This window comes from Stegodyphus dumicola, chromosome 10, assembly GCF_044657685.1.
Source record: "Stegodyphus dumicola isolate Sdum_Otavi_A_Nest chromosome 10, ASM4465768v1".
Lineage (NCBI taxonomy): Eukaryota > Metazoa > Arthropoda > Arachnida > Araneae > Eresidae > Stegodyphus > Stegodyphus dumicola.
In genome coordinates this window covers 176,286,489-176,308,252 of record NC_140777.1, presented here as the reverse complement: position 1 = coordinate 176,308,252, position 21,764 = coordinate 176,286,489, and the positions used below count along the sequence as shown (strand labels likewise).

General features: G+C 32.9%; 1 protein-coding gene across 3 annotated transcripts in view; it reads right to left on the bottom strand.

The window, feature by feature from the left end:
• LOC118199281 (uncharacterized) overlaps positions 1–21,764 on the bottom strand; it is an 87,885-nt gene that overhangs the window by 61,217 nt on the left and 4,904 nt on the right. For 2 of the 3 annotated variants that reach the window (XM_085825911.1, XM_035371097.2), the window contains exons 2-3: positions 8,104–8,157; positions 2,313–4,487 (exon numbers count right to left, since the gene is read on the bottom strand). In XM_085825911.1, the coding sequence (XP_085682037.1) occupies positions 2,313–4,487; positions 8,104–8,157 (2,229 nt within the window). Of the gene's footprint in view, positions 1–2,312; positions 4,488–8,103; positions 8,174–21,764 lie in introns of all 3 variants that reach the window. The other variant, XM_085825910.1, reaches the window with a different exon arrangement.

Genomic DNA, 21,764 nt, shown 5'->3' with positions numbered 1-21,764 from the left:
ATTATCAAAATCAGCCATTTTTTTAAATTCTTTTTTTGCATGGATTCTATTTCTATATGAATTTCTTCCTTTACTAAGAAAATTCATCTTGAAAAGAATTTTTTTTAATGAGAAAGTTCATCCAGAAATGGAATAGAAAAAAGACTGATTTCCATAATGCTTGGCTTCTCAATGAAAATCGAAATATTATCAAAATCCTCCTTCCTTTTCCCATGTGTCCTTCTCCCACTCTATTTAAATTTTTAAATTTTGTCTTTTAATTTGTAGCCATTAAAGCTTCTTTAACTTGCATTCCATAAACTAGAGAATTTCTGCATCCTTTGGATAAAAATACCTTTGATTATCTACAGCAAAAATAGGCAAACTTTTCAATTTTTTAAACTTCCATTCTTATTGTTTTAAATTAAATAAAAAATATATATTTCCAGTATTTTATTGACAAATACACTGGTGTAAGAAATCAAGAGAATTTTCATATTTGATCTACGATCTCCAGAACTACTGGACAGAGTTTAATAAAATTTGGTGTGAACATAGGTTGATATAATACAAACAAAATAAACATTCAACAGTTATAATAGACACACATGTTTGTGTGTAACACTCATGGGAATCTGAAGGTCTGAAACAGCGGTTGCAGAAGACACAAAAGAAATCAGTTAATAGGGGGTACGGTTCCCTCTTACAGCCATACAGGCCTTGCAGTGTGATGTCATATTGGAAATAAGGCAGTTTATCAGTGCCTGTGGCAATTGGTCCCAATGCTGTTTTCAGTTACTGGATGGTTCTCGAAAGGGGGTTGCAAGTTGCAATTGCCCTCCCCAGAGCATCCCAAACATACTCTAAAGGGTTGAGGTCTGGAGACTTGGCTGGCCAATCCATCCGGCGAATATCCTCACTCTCGAGAAATTCGTTGACCAGAACTCTATGTGGCCTCGCGTTATCGTCCTCTAAGATGAATCAGGGCCCACTGCACCCCGGAAAAGGTGAACATAGGGCTCCAAGACCTCATCCCTATACCTCACACCAGTCACAGAGCCTCTGTCAAAGACGTGGTGAGGTGTGCGGCAATCCAACATAATGCCTGCCCAGATCATTACACCGCCACCATCATAATTGTTGATTTCGCAGACATTGGAGGGTAGGTAGTGGGTCCCTGGCTTTCACCATATGAAACTACGGCGAGAATCGGTGTTTAGGCTAAAACGGGACTCGTCGGTGAACAGAAAGGTCGCCCATTGCTCCGTACTCCAATCACTATGCTGCCTGCACCATGCTAATTGGACACTCCTGTCCGTAGACGTGAGCGAACAGCCAATATTCTGGCAAACAACTCTCTCTCATTCAGTCTTTTGGAAACGGTCCCCTTTGTCACGTGGGTTCCAGTGGCTGCATACAGGTCCCGAGAGAGCTCAGAAGCTAAAGCCCTTCTGTTACGCCTCACAAAAATGGACAAATAGCAATCTTTTCTGGCCGTCGGGGCTCTTGGATGACCTTGCCCAGGCTTTCTCTCGATAAATCCAGTATCCTAGAACTGTTTCCATAGGTTACACACGATGCTGGGCGTTAAATTAAACTCTCTGCATATCTGGACTTGTGATTGGCCTTCCTCTAGCCTCCCCACAATTCGCCACCTCATTCCGTCATCTAAACATTGGTGGTTACTTATTTTTACTGTTCCAATGTGAATTTAACCGATTGCTGCAAGATAACACCAATAAATTCGACGAGGTGTGCTCGCGAATGCAATTCGTCTTACCTTACACATGCTTATAAATCCTGTTTTTCTGCTGGCTACGCTACACACATGTGTATGCTTATGTATTTGCCGTACAAGATTTGTATTTTTATCTAGAAGCAGTGGTTTTTCCTTCAGTTCAGTTCTTTTTGAGCAATTCGATAAAATATGCAAATTCTCTTAATTTATTTCACCAGTGCATATGAAATCTTAATTAATTTGTACCTACTCTATCCCCCAAAATATTATCTTTTCATGAAATCAATGAATGCACTAAAAATTTAATCAAATTGTATTAACTTTGATAAATATTTATGAATTAAGTGCTAATGCATCACTTGGCCTTTAAACACTATACAGCCCACAATTATCTCTGCCTGTAGCTATAAAAAAATTGACTACTATTATTTCCCCAATCTTAAATGTTGCAAAAGTGCTAATTTTTATAAATAATTTACATCCCGAGCATACAATTTACAAACTAAGAGCAAATAAACAGTTAATAAATTCAAATTTGGCTATTTTTTAATTAACTAAAAATGTTTGAATTATTTATTTCTACATAAAAATGTACCTCAAAAGAACTTCTTTGCCCCTCAGAATGACTTGACTTAATTTCATCTATTGCTCTAACTCTATCAACAGAATTTAGAGCTTCATGCAAAGCTTCTACATGAACATCTTTAGAAGAATTCTCTTTAACTAAAGTAACAGTTCCTACTTTCACAGCTTTTGCTTCTTGTATGCCTTCAGATACTGCTAGTTCGTCTTTCTGAGCACCAGTGCAAACATTCTTTTGGATGCTGGAACTTCCTTGATGATTTAGATTTTTATTAACAACTTTAATGCTAGAACTCTCAAAACGAGATAATAAAGCATCAATTGGCAATGTTTCCTTTACATGCAAATCTTTTGTACCATTCTCCTTAGTTTCAGTTATAAATGACTTCATTTCTTCAGCATCTGCATCTTTCAAAGCTACACAATTTAGGGATTCCTTGCTGGAAATAGTAAAGTTACTCTTTGAAGAAGTTTCTGCTAAAGCTCTAGTTTCCAATGACGAAAAAGTTTTAGAATCATACATGTCAGATAAAATCTTGGACTTATCATTTTCTTCAGAATTTAGCTGTGGTAAATCACTTGCAGGTTGAGTATTTTTATTGCTAGCTGCAGATATCTCTGCAAATTTATTTACATTAATAATCTCATCTGGTGACAAAGTCTTACTTGAATCAACTAAAAATTCTGGTTCCTTACAATCTGTATTTCCCAGCAAAGAATTTGTTTTATCTGCTAATGATTCAACAGACAATATTTTAATAGAACTTTTTTTAGATTTTACATTTGTATTTTCTAAATCTGATTTCCTTTTTGATGGAAAAGAAAGATTCTCATATGATTCAGGAATTTTATCATTACTAGAATTATTTTTTCCTTTGGAAACAGGAGTAATTAACAGGCCTTCAAAATGAAAGCTTCGTTTTTTTTTATGGCAATTTTTCTGATTCACCTTATTCAACAGAGCTTGACATTCTTTAGGATCCTTAAATGTTAATATTTTACTGTGATTATTATTTAAACTGTTTGCTTTAACACCAGTCCCTGAAACAGACGTAGATGATTTAAAATTTTTATGTGGTGCTTTTGCATCTTTATTCGTACTATCTAAGCCAGAAGATTTATCGTTTATATGTTCCCTGTAATTACAGTTTGAAGATTCTCTGCTAGAAGCTGATCTATTATTAATTAATTGTATACTTAGACCACCTTTTTCAAGATTGCTAATACCTTGTAACATTTCATGGCTTTTTATTTTAGAAACTTCAGTATTTGGCTCAGAACTTTTAAAGTTTGAAGTATTTGAGCATGGTAGTTCAATCCGAGTTTTCTGAACTGCATTGAAAATGCTTACTCCACGGCTTGTAAGATCATTTTTTAGAGATTTAGGAATAATGTGTTTTTTTGAATGAGTTAATGAAGTTTGTTTACCATTTAAAACTACAGTATTTTGAGCAGATTCTTTAATTTCACTTTCACTGTTCTTTTTTGAATGCACACTGTTCACAACTGACAAAGAATGCACTGTTTTTGGTAATGCTTTGGCTTCTTCACCAACTACAGTCCTTAAAGCCTGAGGTGAAGCACAGAGTTTCTTTTGACTTACAGCAGATATTTTAACACCAGACTTTTGGTGATTTAACAAAGAGGAAACTGTTGCAGAAGCATGCTGAACACTGTTTACTTCAGTATTGTGATTTCTAACCATGGGATTTAAAGTCTGCTTTATTTTATGTTTTGCCTTCATACAACTATCTTTGCAAGGAACTTCAGAATTTTCAGAACACAATTTTTTACTTTGAAAAGTCACTAATGATCCTGATGCAGGTTTTTCTGGTTTATTTGGTTTCGGAGTTGATGTTACAGGGATAGATGCATCATACTTTGCTGTACACAAATCCCTACTTTCTGAAATAGATTTACAATTTTGTACATGCTTTGATGAGTTACTAGTTAAAGATTTTCTTGCATTATTTTGTCTATGTTGAGAAACAGATACATGATTTTTCTTTTTCTTTGACGAATTATTTCCATTAACTAAGGATTTTCTTGCAGTAAATTTCGGAAACAATTTTGTTGCAATTTGAGAAACAGATATGTGACTTTGTATATCATCTGCCAACATATTTGTTAACGATTTCCTTGCAGTAAATTTCTGTGGGCTACTTTCCACTTTGGAAGTTGCAGAATCCTATTGCAAAGGAAAATACAATTGCACATCAGGAGATTTAAAAAAAAAATAAATAAATAAAAAAAAAAAATAAGAAGTAAAATAAGAAAAAAGCCTCAAAGAATCATATAATAACCTACAGCTTAAATGAAACATCAAAATCCACACATAAAACAGTTATTAAATTTTACATAAAAATGTTGATTAAATTACACATTAAAGGTATGATGCACTAAAAGGCCAGTTTAATTGTAAAATCACTTCAGAATTTAAAAGGCAAATTTTACTTCCTTGGGGGGATGGGGGGGGGAACTTGAATATTGAACTGTTACATATTGACATAAATATAAATGTAAGTTCTGAAAATATTTGGTTATGATGAAGTTTTTCTTATTATCTAAAATGGTGCACTTCTCTTATTATAAAATATTTTCTTTTAGTTATTTACACCATTTAAAGACCATTTAAAGGTCATAATTAATTTTAGTTGCCTTTTGAGATGCTTTCAGCAGTTATAAGCTCAAAAAATGAAAAAGATGTTGGAAACAAATATTGTTCTTCAACTGTAACTTCATTCGTACTAAATATGGCATCTATTTATATGTTATGGAAAGTAAAATCACAATTTAGTGAAAAATAGCAAAACAGGGCATATAAAACTGTAACTGTATCTTCCGGAAGATATTTTGACCAAAAGAATATATCTTACTTTTTTTTGGGGGGGGGGGTCTTGTTAACTCTAATTTCAACTCCTTGTGTGCCATAAAGTATACCACGAGGCTTGCATAAATAATTTATAGCAGTAACAAAAGAACCAAATGTTCGATAACATTGCAAATGAGGAAGAATTATTTTTTAAAAAGTTATAAAATAAAGAGAACTCAATAATCTAACTTGAGAATGGAATTCTAAAAAGCAGAAATAGTCTCTTTAGTCTGAGAAATTTCAGAAAAAATTGGTGGCAAAGATACAGACAGGCACTTCAGAGTTGCCTGAAATATCTTCCTTTACTGGACATGATGAACGTACCCAAGAAGAGTATGCTTTACATTTTCCCCGCAGCTGCACAAATCATTTGAAGCAAGTCCAAGTTTCCTTAAATAGCTCTTGTAATTGCCATGTCCAGATAAAAAATGAGTAACTTTTAGTCTGTAAAAAATTACAGGGAAAAAAACAAAACATTTTCGTCAATTGTGCTTTTGGTGAGGCCAGATATCCTCTGCTCCAAATACTGCATTTCTATAAAAGTGCTTCCAGTGAGAAACAGGAGCATGGAGATTTAAATCAATGTGAAGTTTTGTGGCTAGCTTTGCTACACCAGCCTACTCATTTTCAAAATCTTCAGTGTCCATGAATGTAAGCAAAATGAGTATCAAGACGATGCAAAGTCTAAATAATAACCTGAATTTCAACAGCAAGTTTTTCTGAAACACTATTTTATTTTGTAATAGTTGTAGCGAAGAAAGAGAATCACTACATATTAAAATGTGCATTGATCTCAAACCACCACAAAAAATTTAGAATCTTTTTCACAGCAAGGTTTAACCATAGCAACTCAGTCTGAAAAACAGAACACTTATCATTAACTCTGTACTGTCTGAAGTTTCTTTCTTATTTACCTGTGTAAACAACTAAAGCAAGGCCTACCTTATTTTTCATCTTACTTCTGTACAAACAAATTAATTTGCACTCTTTAAGAACAGCATTAAAATAGCCAACAACTGATATAGGATTCCTGTTAAATGCATGCAGCAGAGAAGAAACTGGAAGATTGCTGTCAAGAAAATTTGATGATGATTGCCTGCAAATCCTTTCACCCATCACAATATTGCACAATATTTCAATATCTATGGGTAGAATATCAGGAACAGTAAAAAGTGCCTTGTAACTAATAATTCTGCAGCTATGAACAAGTCTTAGAAATCTTCTTTGAATCTTCCTTAGAAGCTTGCAGTTTACCTTTTTCAGTTGATACTATTAAACTTCAAATTTTACATATTTGATGATTTTGATTGAGTATGCCTTTTAATTAGCTATATTAATATGAACATATTTCTTCAGATTCTGATGAAAAATACCATTTTACGTAATATTTCAGTCCTCAAACAAATTAGAAGCAGAAAATTTTCAAAATCAACAAAATTTCTCAAAATATCTATTGAATTTTTTCACAAATTACTGCTATTCTTAACTTCCTTTTAATGCTTAATTCCAAAATCAGCTAGAAATTACATATTTTTAGCTGAAACAAGATCATATATATCTTCTTTTAAATATAACTGCCATTATTTAAAGGGAAAATAAACCAATACACTATTAACCAGATGTGTATGTTTTCATATATTATGTAGTATACTTTTTCTATATAGAAATATATTCTATATAGAAAATAATTCAATTCTATATAGAAAAATCTTTGTAAACATTTCTAGTTATGTACTGACACAACTGATAATTATGATACAGCTAATGATAAAATACAGCTTTTCAACAGATATATCCAATAAATATACCTTTCTTCTGTCACAACCAAAGAAAAATAATACACAGATCATAATATTAAGATCATCATCTGTTTATCTATTTTATGCCACTTTTACTTCTTTTGGAAACACCTTTTGTTTACTTACTGTAAGACTTGTCTAATTTATTTCTGCAGCAGTAAAAAAATCTTCATAAATTTTTAATTCAGTATCACAATGATGACATCAATAAGAATATACAGCTTTTAACAAACATATCATTAATTGGCTAATACATCTTTTATTTGCCAAGAACAACAGTTTCGTGAAAATGAATAGAAATGAAGTAAGATAATGTTGAACTTCCAATTTCTCTAGGTTAAATCTAGAACTGTTCTGGCAAAGCTTGCAATAATGGTAAATTGATGTGTATTTCAGGCTTCCGTTATATATTTACATAAAGAAATCAGTTGAGTTTTAGATGCTGTTATCGCAATTTCAGATGCTACAGTATTAGCATAGCATTCTATCAATGATGAATATCCCTTTTATTTGCGATTCTCCGATTAGCAACTCCCCTTTCAAAAAAAAACCTGATGCGATCCATCAGCCAGCACTTTTTGTTGAGACTTTTTCTTTTCCTCAGAAATGTTCCGTGATCAGAATTTTCAGAAAACTTCTGGTACAGAATTCTCATTTATAAAAACTGCTTCACTAGCAAGATATTCGAAACCAAAATTATTATTACAAAATTAGTATTAAAATTAGTATTATCACCAAAATATATTGTTTCATACTAATCATTCCTTAAATCACACAAAACCCACTAAGCACTAGGCTCTTTTATAACGTCCTTCCAATGTGTTAGTTATTCCAGAGTTTTCAAAACTGCATCCCTCTAAACAACAGAGAAAACATTCAATTCTGACAATACTTGATGACACAAACCATATTTCAATACAATAAATTTTTCTTCCTTTATAAAATTTTTAAAGCTTTTATAGATTTTGGGGACATTTAATTCTTTATGGTACGAAAGATTACTTTATATGCGATAAAATAATATGTGTAAACTAAATGTTCACTGTCATAATACACAATTTTATACAAAATGTTCTCAAATAAATGAACAGAAGACAAAGAAAATAAAACAAAATGAAAAGCTAATTACTCACAATTAATGGTGAATCTGTATTCTCCTTTTCCATACATTTTTCTGCAGTATCTTTCTGCAAATACAAAATACTGTTGATCTTTAACAAAGACAACTGTTTTAATCGGATGCAAAAGGGAAAATTTAAAAATGTTAAGTTAATTAGGAAAACAGTACAAAATGTATGAAATCAAAATATCCATTTCCAAATGCATACTAAACACTAATAGAGTAAAACAAGGGGGGGAAGACAAAAGAGAGAAAAATAAAATCTAGAAAAGCTTAATGTTTTGTCATACCACAACAAATAATATATTTGTAAAGTATATTTCATGTTAATTAAGACATCTTTTAATGATTTCAAACATAACTATTACTTCTCCTTTTCATTAACCGTCACCAAGATGTAAACGAATAAAGAATATTTCAATAGAAATTCTTGACAATTTTAGACAGAAAACTTTTGGCAGCAATGCTTACACTAGTACTATTATTACCTCACCTAGCTCTATTACATTAGTTATCTGGCATTAACCAATTTCCTAGCTGAAGTAAACTATGCACTTAGTCATTTGAGCGAATACTTAATAAGGCTGGTGTGTAGTAGTTGTCAGCCCAAGTTCAGCTTTCTGTTAACTAATAATGTGTAAGCTGCAGAGTTTCAATTTGTAAGTACAAATTGTGCCTTTGTTCACTTTACAGCTTTTAATAAAGAGATTTGTTTAAACTTTCTAAATGCTCAAAAACAGACGTGAAAACTCACTTGCTCGCCTTGGTAAGATTAAGAACTTTTAGTAAATTTCTGATAGTAATCCCATATACAGTCAAAAGTCGTTAATTCGGACACCCATAATTCGGAATGATCTATAATCCGGACCTCAAAACTAAAAACTTTCTGCGCATGTGCCGCGTTGACACATGCGCATAGGCGTTTACGCGTGCGCGTAAGACCTTTTACGACTGCGCATATGAGTGTGCGCAAGTGCAGAATACGTTTTCGCGTGCGCGTTTTATGTATAATGGACGTATAAGCTAAAATTATCTAATTATCTATTTCAGTTAATGTTGATGATTGCGTGGTTCCTTAATTTTCGAATTGGATCCGGCTTATTATTTTTTGCAGACTGCAAGAGCAATTTTATAAAAGTAAGCTTAAACTTTCGATTATATCAAATAGAATTTCCGATATATATTTGTTAATATGTAAAGGATCTAAAGCGAAAGTATGTTTTGAAATCCGAAATCTGTTTATCAATTTCACGCTGCTCGGCGGGGGGGGGGGATCGCCGCGGCGGGCGCGTAATGAATTGGAAGTTGATCTATCAACACTATCCTTATCTTCAGCGCAGATGTTTTTATTTTATTTGGCTTATAATTCCTTACCAAATGTAGTATTTCATCTCGATATGCTCCGTCTTTGATATGATTTAAAACAAGTTCCTCGTCATTATAATTCGCTTTCGATAGCGAAGAAAGTGACAGAGGTTATTGAAAACGAAAAAATTTCGATTGACAAATTAATCGGTGTTCTAGACACAGCAATTATAGGACTTGAACAGCGGAACTTTGTAACTGAACAAGAAATTATGTCTGTTTAATAGAATTAAAGAGAAAGTATTATCACATGAAACGAAGCAAAACTTAAACAACTTACATTGAAAGAAATGTTTAATAAAGTAAACAAATAAGTATTAAGCTTTTTCTTTTTGCAAATTTTGATACCCTTTAGATCATAATTGTTCTTTATTTCATAAATTACGGTTTCATATTTTTAATTTTAGAATTTCTGCATGCCATCTTACGAGATTTAAACTGATGATCTATAATCCGGAAAAATCGATAATCCGGAATCGCCGAAGTCCCGACGAGTCCAGATTAACGACTTTTGACTGTATTATGAAACAGCACACATTAAATACCACTTATTATATTTACTAATAAGTGGTATTTAATGTGTGCTGTTAATTATTAAAACTATTAATAAAATTAAATGTATTAAGAATATATTAAAATTTTAATTAAAACTTTAATCTATCATTCTGGACCCCACCCTCACTCCCCCAAAAATTAAAATCTACAGAAGGCCTATAATAAAATAAAGCGAATCACATTAAATAAATAATTAAAATGAAATGCAGAACATGATTAAAATACTAATTTCCCAAAAGCATACCAAATTCATTTTTAGAATGACAAATACATATATTCTACACCAAAAAATGAGAGCTATACGTAGTTTTCCCCCCCCCAACCTCCGATCGCACAGTATGATGGCCAGGTATGTGGCAGGTGGTTGGTGTAGTAGCGTAGTAGGCGACTGCACATCTCCCCCTCCACACGCTCTGTCACTGGCGTATTCAACACGCCATTTTCTGTTGAGTTGCAGTCACGTAAACATGGCTGTCGCTATTGATTCTCCCGCCAAGTGTGAATTCCGAGCTGTTATTCGTTTCTTGCTGGCAGAAGAGAACAGTGCAGCGGAAATTCATCGAAGAATGAGTCGAGTGTATGGAAACAGCTTTATGAGTGATGGCATTGTTCGTGAACGGTGTCAAAAGTTTAAAGATGGCCGAACTGATATGCATGATGAATTAGGTCAAGGACGCAAATCGATCGCTACAGTCGACATTGTTCAACGAGTTGACCAAGCGGTTAAGCAAAATCGAAGGTTCACCATAAGTGAATTATCGATGAAATTTCCGGAAGTTTCAAGATCTTCCCTGTACTCTATCGTTACTGAACAGTTGCGCTACAGAAAAGTTTGCACTCGCTGGGTCCGACAAATTCAAAAGTTGACTGACGACCACAAAACTCGCTGAATGGTTGTAGCGGTTGAGTTTCTTGACCGTTACAGTACTGACGGAGAAGAGTTTTTGAAATCTATTGTGACAGGTGATGAGACATGGGTTCAATATGACATGCCCGAAACGAAACGACAATCACAACAATGGATGCACACAAATTCTTCAAAGAGACCCACAAAATTCAAACGAACCTTTAACAACCGTAAGGTTATGGCAACTGTTTTTTGGGACCAAAAAGGCGTGTTGCTTGTGGAGTTTATGCAGCCTGGAACAACAATCAATGCAGATTCATATTGTGAAACTTTGCGACGCTTACGGAGAGCTATTCAAAACAAACAAAGAGGCATGCTGACTTCTGGAATTGTTCTGATCCACAACAATGCTTGTCCTCACAGCGCTCGTGTAACCCAACGGCTCCGTCTGCAATTTCAATGGGACATTTTTGAACATCCACCATATAGTCTCGACCCAGCGCCGAGTGACTTTCATCTGTTCCCTGAACTGAAGCAGTGGCTTGGCGGGAAGTGCTTCCAAAATGACGTGGAGCTGAAAGAAAGCTTAAAGCAAGATTCCCTCCCCCAAGCAAATGCTATACTGAGATTAACTAAACTAAGTTAAGATTAGGCTAAGAATGCAAGCCAAGCCTGGTTCACAAAAGTACTTCAGATAAGAATATCTAGCTGCACATCGTAAATAAACAGAATGAATTCCAAAACAGCATAGTGCCGGTACAGCACACATCGAGCATATGTATCAAACCTTCCGGGCGACATAGCAGTGCCACTCGAGTGGACACTTCAAATTGGCCGTGCACCTTAGCGTCGCCACTCGAATGCATGTATCAAACCTCCCAGGCCCTGCAGTAGCACTACTCAAGTAGATGCTTCAAATTGGCCAGGTGACGCTGCATGGATGCTTCAAACCTCCCGAGCACCATAGCGGCACTACTTGAGTGGATGCTTCAAATTAGTTGGACACCATATTGGTGCCACTCATGTCTAATGGTCTTCATCAGTTGCATTTTGTCAAGTTTTTTTAATTAACAACAATACATCATTTAGAATGCTAGAGATGCACCTGAATCTTGAGCACCATCTTTTCGGTGTACTTGCACTTGGAATACATAGTTGTTCTTTCCAAAAGTCGTATGATTTTACAGACAATGATCTGATTACTATGCTCTTTGAAATGTCATCTGGAGACTATTTAATTCACCTTTTTTTCTTTTTTTTTTTTTTTCTTTTTTTTTTTTTTTTTTTCATTGATGCTTTTATTTAAGTTTCAGTAAATATGCTTTGAATATAAGTTTTTATTTTTCTTAGTTTTTCATTTTCTTAATTATTTTTTTAATTTCTTTCCTCGGTTTCTAATATTAGCTTTCTGTTTCTAAACAAAACCTTTTTCTTTGCTGGGAGATAGTTTTTGACTGCTGCTTTCTCTCAGTCTGTGAAACAGAAACCTTATTCACAAAAGCTAATAGTTTTATCATTAAATCATTCAAGTTTTTTGGAGGTTGAAACAATTACAACACTTCTGAGTAACATTACTTTACTCAGTTCCTCATAGCTATTATTGTTAGCATTTTGAAATTCCAGACATACCATTTTGGGACTTAAATTCTCAATTCTATCAAATGCACTTTGTAATTTTTTTCTTTTTTGTTGCCTTGATGTATTCTGATAAATAACCAAGGTCAATTAACAGCTGGGATAACAGACTTCAGAACCTTTTTTCTCAGTAACCCTAACAACCTAATTTTCACATCATCCTCAGAATCAGATTCATTGAAGTGACTATTCCACATCTGAGCATTCTTTTTATTGACAATATACGCTCTTCGATAACTGTGCAGCCATTCTTTTGTTAACTGGATGTTTTTATACAGAAAATGATAAAATATCACGTTAGTTTCTTTCGTGTTATGATATGTATTACTGCAAGGTAGCAATGGCACATGACACCATTTTTTCAGTGTTTTCTCATTAAAAGCATTTTCTAAATATAAAATCCCATTAAAAGTACCCTGAATTATAATTTTCAAGTTAAAAAAAAAAACTCTGGCCAAGGAGAAACAATTGTGACACGTGCTCAAACACAAGTCAATGAATATTGGGAACTGGACACTCAACCATGCCATAAGCACCTTCTTCCATAGTTTTTTTTTAAATCTGTTTCCATCCTCTCCATTACAGCACACATAACTTCCCACTGTTCTGAAATTTAGTAATTATCTTTTTCAAACCTTGTCTCGACACAGTCAATTTTCGTAAGCCTCTCATATGTCAATATTCTTGCAGTGCAGTTAAAAATTACTGCTATTCTAATAAAACAAATCTATTTTTTCTATAAAGGTATGTCAAGAATGGTTTTACGCATTCACTACTGAAATTTTAAAATGCTCTAAATTTACATAACATCCTTTCTACGTGGCATGAAAAGCACCATCTTACAATCAAAACCTATAATATACATTTTTAAAGCAATTTTCATTTCCCCATGGTGCATATAACGTATATGCCAAGTTTCAATGAAATAGGTATGCCAGAATGGACTCTGCAGAAGTCTAAAAAAGGTAACTTTACTTATGATTACGCTATAAATATATATAATATCAGACAAAAAGGTGGAAAATAACAAATCTTTCTGTTTCTGAAACTTTATAATTCAAAAGATGACATGTGAACGTTCATATCTGGTTTTAACGAAAGTTTCCCGCCAACACAAATACTGTCTGCACAAACAGTTTGTGTTCCCATGGTTAATCATATTTTGTCAAAAAATTTTCAGCATTTGAAAGAAATAGAATTGATTTAGAAAACTGTCTTGTGAAGTTTCTAAAAAAATATCGTTATCATTAAGTAAAAGATGTCTGAAATGGAATTATAAAGCTACCAAATTACAGCCGTCATTTATTTCCAGTTCTATTGCAAAAAGTCAGCTACAGGATGTCACCAAATCGTGTGTACAGCTTTAAGTACACTTCAGGGAAAATAGACCAGTTCTATATCTCCCATTCTACTGGTCCGACTGACGAAATTCAAATTGCATTTTTCAGGTCTCGAAAGCGTGACTTGGGATATGTACGAAATTTATATATAGCATAGCATTGTTCTAATATAGGTATTTTGACACAAAATCGGACTTTTCCTGAAATGATATACCAATTTTTTTTCATATTTTGATTCTACAACTCAAATTATGCCAAACTGCCAAGTTTTGTAAAAATCGCATGAGTTGTTTTTACAAAATTAGCTCTCAAAATTTTAGCTCCTCAATGTTAATTGAATTTGGTATATATTTGTAAATACCTCTTATTTTATTAAACTTATTTGATTCTTCCTTTCACATTTCGAAATTTAGGTTCACTCCAAATTCATTTCGTCCATTTTTTATGATTTATTTTTAAATAATTTTTACAAATTTTTCAGAAAAAATTTTGAATTATAACCTATAAAATTTTTAACATCATCTTAAAGTAGTAGTATGTATTTCTAGGCACACCTGCAAAAAATTAAGAGTTTTTGATTCAAAATTTTCTAAGATATACATGAATTTACATATTGGCGTGTTTTGAAATTTGGCACATTTGTTATAAGCGATACTAACGCCAAATGTGGTTAACGCACTTTGTTAAAATTATTTGAAAGTATGAATGATGACTTTTTCCGCTCATCTGCAATGAAAAAAAGGAAAGGAAAATAGGTTCTTATAAATTAAGAAGTTCACCAAGTGAATTATTCTTGGCGCAAACTGAAAAAAAATGTGTTAAATTTTAGAATTTCCCCACGAATTCACCAAAATTTAATAAATTTAGTATTTAGGCATAATTTGAGTCATAGAATTGAAATATGAAAAACATTGGCATGTCATTTCAGAAAAAGTTCGATTTTGTGTCAAAATACCTACATTAGAACAATATAAAGGTCAAGATAAGTATCCAACTAATCAGTAAGAAGATCCGAATTCCACTTAGCTTTGTTTCCAAAATGCATTATAATAGTAAGGTACATAATAATAATTAACACTAAAACAAAAAGTGAACCCAAATTGCGTTAAGTACTAAAAAGTAGACAAACAAAAAAGGTAAACAAGAAAACATAAATGCATATGTTAATCTCTTTTATTTGGAGCTTCACAACAGAACTTGTCAAGGAAAAGTGTTTTGAAGCTTCATACAAAGTTGATCAACCAGGCCAGCTAAAACAAGTTTTATTCCAACTAATTCACCGACAGTTAGAATAGTAGAACGTATCTGGAAAAAGGTCAAACCTTTGACAATAAGGTGTACAGCGAGATGGTAGTCCGTGATGCAGCTGCTTTCAAGGAAAAAAGTTGAATAGAGTTATGGCACAAAAAGGTAATGCAAGATTCAAATGGGATCTTTTGCACACCCACCATATAGCTTTAATATCACTCCTTCAGACTTTTACCATTTTTCACACATTCACACATGCAGGTACATCTTGCTGGTGCTATCTTCCATTCTGCACAAGATGTCCGAAATGAGGTGACCTGTTTTTAGACTCACTGCCACCAAGTTTCTGGGAAAAAAAACTCTGAAAAACTGTCAAAACTTTGTCAGAAAATCATAGATTTAGGTGATGACTACTACCTGCACTAATAGTACTACTTTTGTATTCCCCCTAACTTTATTAAGAATGTTTTTAGGAGGAAAACTTTCACCACAACTAGATACAGTCAAAAATCTTTAATCCAGACGTCCATAATCCTGAATGATCTATAATCTGAACCTCAAAGCTACAAACTTTCTGCGCTTGCGTTTACGCTTGTGCATAATATGTTTACGCATGTGCATTTAATGTATAACGGACAATATATGCTAAGCTAAAATTATCTAATTATCTATTTCAGTTAACCCCTTAACTGCCGCGGAAAACATACGAGATTCATTTCCCGGTGCCACGGTTTTCCACAAAGGCGCGCATAGTTTTGCGACGTATTAGGGGGAAAATAAGTGCAAGTTTTATTTTCTAAAAACTGTTTACTTTCACAAAATAAAGGAAAAAAAATTAATGCACAATATTTAATGTTTTGAGTAAAAGTATAATAAAAATGATGCTCTTTTACAATAAAAAAAGATCCCTAAAATGGAGTTTCGATCAATTTAATTTTAGACCAGTAAAGTGTAATATCAGGTTTCAGTGTTATACCTTGTGAAATCAGTATGCCTAAAAAAACATTCTTCTGAAATGGTTGAATGCCACAATTTTGTTCTCGATTTTTCGTTTGCAAGGTATTGGTTCATATACTTGTTTACAAAACGGTTAGTTTCAGTAACAAAATGAAACACGAGCGGTTCATCAAAAAATAATTCAAAAAAGATTACATGGGTTTGAAATATCCGTTATATCTTTCTTTATTCCTGGAACCTACTACAAAAAGTAAACGAAAACAGAGGACACAGAATAAAAAAAAAAAGTTTTACTCAAACAACACCAGCCAATACCGCGCAGTCATTACTTTCACTGCTTTAGACACACCCCTCTCTGCAATTTCTTCTCACACTGCTCTGAAATAGTATCCTCCTTCTCATACTTTGTCAAGGTCATTGTGGTGTTGCATTCTAAAGCTTTGCGAATAATTTTACGGGTAGCAGCACAAAGCAAATGATAGTATTTTGGAAGAGCGTATATATATGCCCGAGGCAATTAACGCATCGGCTGAGCAAGGCGTATATATACGCCCGTGGCAGTTAAGGGGTTAATGTTGCAGATTGCGTTGTTCCTTAATCTTCTAATTGGATCCGGCTAATTATTTTTTGCAGACTGTTAGAGCAATTTTATAAAAGTAAGCTTGAACTTTCGATTATGTCAAAAAGAATTTCCGATTCTGGAGCTGCCAAAGGATCTACAAAGCGAAAGCATGTTTCGATGACCATCAAACAAAAAGTGGAATTGCTGCAAAATTATATAAAGGCATATCGTTTCTTTCTCTAACCATTAAGAAATCTGTTTATCAATTTCACTCTGCTCTGGGGGGGGGGCGTAGCGGCGCGCAATTAACTGGAAGTTGATTTGTCAGCACTATCCTTATCTTCAGGGCAGATGTTTTTATTTTATTCGACTTATAATTCCTTACTAAATGTAGTATTTCATTTCGATGTGCTCTGTCTTTGATACGATTTAAATCAAATTCCTGGTCATTGTAAATATCATGAATACACATCAAATAGCTTTCCGGTTGCAAATTTTTTAATTTTGACTATGCGTAATGTATGCTTTACGCATGTGTGTGTTGAAAGAAATGTTTAATAAACAAATAAATATTAGGCTTCTTTTTTTTTTTTTTTTTTTTTTTTTTTTTTTTTTGTGTGTGTGTGTAAATTTTAATAACCCTTTAGAACATAATTGCTCTTTATTTCAGAAATTACGGTTTCATATTTTTAATTTTATAATTTCTGCATGAAATCTTACCAGATTCAAACTGATGATCTATAATCCGGGAAAACCGATAATCCGGAATTGCCAAAGTCCCAACGAGTCCGGATTAAAGACTTTTGACTGTATATATGTTTAAAAGTATTATCTTTGATATTTTCAACTACGCATGCTGGTATCTTCAAATGTATTCAACGGTTACAGTAGCATTTATATTAAAGAAAAAGACTTTAAGTACAAATTGCAAACGACATTTTGGAATTAAAATCAGGGAAATAACTTTCACTTGTGGTCTTCTGGGCAAATTTAGGAGCTCAGGGTCAAATCCCTGGCTGCTTGGAGGGTTGAGATATTATTTAGATAATTAAGTAAAGTAAGGAAATTAAATATTTAAAATAATGTGGCAATATACAGACAACGATGAAAAATCTCACGACTGGATAAAAGTGATCATGCAGAGTAGAACTAAGTTTTGAAGAAAAGCATGTTAATTTTAGTATTTTGTTACATTTCACTTAACTTCTTTAAAAGTATATAAATAAATTTAAACATTATTTATTAGCATTTCAAAAGTCTAGGTCAAACATGTTCATATGGTCTTAAACAAGTTATTTTTTAACTGTTCTTAGAAAGAAAAACCTAAGAAAAATAACACTTTAAAAAGGGCAACCATATTTCCTGCTGATCCACTCTCCTGCTATCAACATATTGTACAATTGTTGAGTTCATAGAAGATTTTCACCTGATAACAGTCAATCCATACACATATGTGCTTAATATTTAACCAAGCAGTATCTGCTATCTGTAAAAATGTGAATGTTGACCATGTACACTGCTAAAAAAAATGGGACAGTTCTATATCTCCCGTTATACTGGGCTGATTGACAAAATTCAAATTGTGTTTTTCATGTTTGGAAACACAGAGAATAAAACGTCTGTAAAAATAACACAGACAATTTTTCTTAATTCTTCTTTCACAGTTCATTCTCCATGGGGATGGAAAATATCATGACAGTTAATACACTCAATGTGGTCACCATTACAGAGGGTGAAAATTATTACATCTCTCAACAGGATAGTTACAGCTGCCTAATGTCTCTTCTTGATACATTTAATGATGAGATGGCTATACATTCCTCCTGAGCTTTGTTTTAAGTAAAATACTCATTATGACATTGTTTAATCATTTCTGTTAGGCCAGACTTGCCAAAACCAAAATGACAATAAAGCTTCCACCTGACTCATAATGACTACCTGGAGTCAGATACGCCAGTACCAGAAGATATCATGATAAGACAATTATGACAATATGCATCTCTGGCTAACTATGGGACATATAATGCATATTTTTATAGCTAAAAAATAATTTTCCTCAGCCTCCATCCCTACGTCTTTATTTGCATCCTTGGTTTAAACATAAGCAGATTCATAGTGAATTAAAATCATGAGTGAATTAAAATGTAATCTACAAAGCCATGGATACAGTAACACAATTCATTCGATCTCTAATAATTGTATCTTTGAAAATGATTTTTCATCACCATGTTTTTCAATCTACTATCATCATATGATGTAGTACCTGGCTTTCATATTCTACTGAAGCAATTATTTTGAAAAGTAAGGTTATTACAATACTGTCTCAATATATTGAACTATTTGGGAATATTTCAGTTAATAATAAATTGCCTTCATACATTAATATTCTGCATCTCTATAAAAAGTTGCCACTCAAATGCTGACTGCGAACTACAGAGAGATATTTGCTTTGTTATCTTTGTAGCTCATAGGGCTTCTCGTATTCATGCTTAATAATAGAAAGAAGTATTTTTTAATAAAAAAGAAATTTTATGAGATAAAACAAAAATGTACTCTGCCAAAAAAAGGACAGTTCTATATCTCCTGTTCTACTGGGATGATTGACGAAATTCAATTTGCGTTTTTAATGTCTCGAAAAAACGACTTATGATATGCATTAGATTTATATATAGCATTGTTTTAATATATAGGTTTTTTGACACAAAATCGAGTTTTTCTGAAATGACATGCCAATTTTTTTTTCCATATTTCAATTCTAAGACTCAAATTATGCTAAACTACCAAGTTCTGTAAAAATCACAAGCATAAAACTTACTTGATTCCTTCTTCCAGAATTCGAAATTTAGGCTTAAGCCAAATATAATTTGCACATTTTTTATGATTTGTATTTTAAATAGTTCTTATAAATTTTGTGAGAAAAATTTTGTATTATAACCTATAAAATTTTTAACATCATCTTAAAGTAGATGTGGTTGATCTTTACAAAATGGTAACTGGTAGTTTGGCGACATTTTGGAGGCGATAAAGGTTACTACCTGGGACTTCGGTAATAATGTGAGCAGTACTCAGTTCCGATTACGCATTATTTTGTGTGAGGGAAATGAGAGATCATGGGATATGTCATGTGATATTAATGGACGAATTACGGTTCTTTAATCAGAAAAGGGGGGAAATCGGGAAAAAATCTGGAAATTTTGTATTTGGCTTTATTCTGTGTTGTGTGAAACAGTGTTCATGAATTTTTGGATCCCATGGCCGTAACTAAAGTGAATTCGAAATGGGTATTTATGTACGTATTAATTTAATGTATGTGCTCATTTATATTTTAAGTAGTGTTTTTGAATTTAATTATATTTTAATTAAATGATAGTTATTTTGTGAATTTTATGTTAGTAGGAATTTGGTATACGTTTTAGTTGAAGTAAACGTGCATGGAAATAATTTAAATATCTGGCACTAAGTATTTGTAATGGTTGCGGTATGAATTCGTTGGTGATGTGTATAATGTAATAGATGATTTAGAGGTAAAAGTTTTTGAATATTTTATTTATTTTATATGTGGAAATGTTCATATTTGGAAAGGGTAAATACTTTTTCGCGATCAGGTAATTTCATATATGTTCTTTTTACCGGGTTTAAAGATTGAGAAAATTGTCATGTATTTTCGTGAAATTTTTCTAATTTATGAGAAAAAAGCAGTGTACATGGATATAGTGAAGAGTGTGCGCAATGCCATTTTTGTGCAACTCTGGCATGTTTTTTAAGTAAAAATAAGTCGACGTGTACATGGTTTAGTGATATTTTAATTAAATGATAGTTATTTTGTGAATTTTATCTTTGTAGGAATTTGGTACACGTTTAAGTTGAAGTAAACGTGCATGGAAATAATTTAAATTTTTGATACTAAGTATTTGTAATGCTTGCGGTATGAATTCGTTGGTGACGTGTATAATGTAATAGATGATTTAGAGGTTTTTGGATATTTTATTTATTTTATATGTGGAAATGTTCATATTTGGAAAGGGTAAATACTTTTTCGCGATCAGGTAATTTCATATATGTTCTTTTTACCGGGTTTAAAGATTGAGAAAATTGTCATGTATTTTCGTGAAATTTTTCTAATTTATGAGAAAAAAGCAGTGTACATGGATATAGTGAAGAGTGTGAGCAATGCCATTTTTGTGCAATTCTGGGATGTTTTTTTAAGTAAAAATAAGTCGGCGTGTACATGGTTTATGTGTATGTGTTATTTTGAAAAACGCGTAAGGAGTATGGTATTGTGCACTTTTTCCCAATTTGGCAGTGAATATTTGTCATGATTAAGCAGTTTTGTTAGATAAAATTTCTAGCATAAGTGTAATTCGGCTAGTAGATTGTTGGAAGAAGTGTTCAGTAGATAAAAAGAAAAGAAACATGTCTTTACTTCGTGAAGACAAAATGGCGGCGGGAAAAAAAAATAGAGGGTTGCTGTAGGAGAGTTGGTCGCCAAATTTTCGCCAAAAAAACGCCAAGTTACCATAATGTAAAGATCAACCGTAGATGTATTTCTAAGCATACCTGCAAAAAATTAGAGATTTGTATTCAAAATTTATTAAGATATACGTGACTTTACATTTTGGCGAGTTTTGAAGTTATAAGCGATGTGGTTTCAGTGTTGAAGCGATTTTTGCTCCAGCAAAAATCGCCGCTACACAAAGCCAAAATAACTAGACAAAACAATTGCACAAACTCGGTATCGATGCACACATCAATTTATTTTCACTTAAAAAAAATCCCCGAATTGCACAAAAATGGCATTGCGCACTCCTTTGACTTTATCCATGTACACATCGACCTATTTTCACTTTAAAAAAAAATTCCCGAATTGCACAAATGTGCATTGCGCACTCCCTTTACTTTTGTCCATGTACACATCGATATATTTTCACTTAAAAAGTCAAAGGAGCACCACATTCTACAATATAGGCAAACAAAAAATGCATAATCTCAATAAAATACCCTTTAAACCAAACAATAAAATAACATAAAAAAGGAAAAACATGTTATACAGTTAAGCACTACCAAAAGTAAATATTCACTTACCATGATTTTCGAGTTTGCTTCATACACCCAGAGCCTTGTAAAAATCAAAATATCAATCATACTCAAATGACTTTTTTCAAACC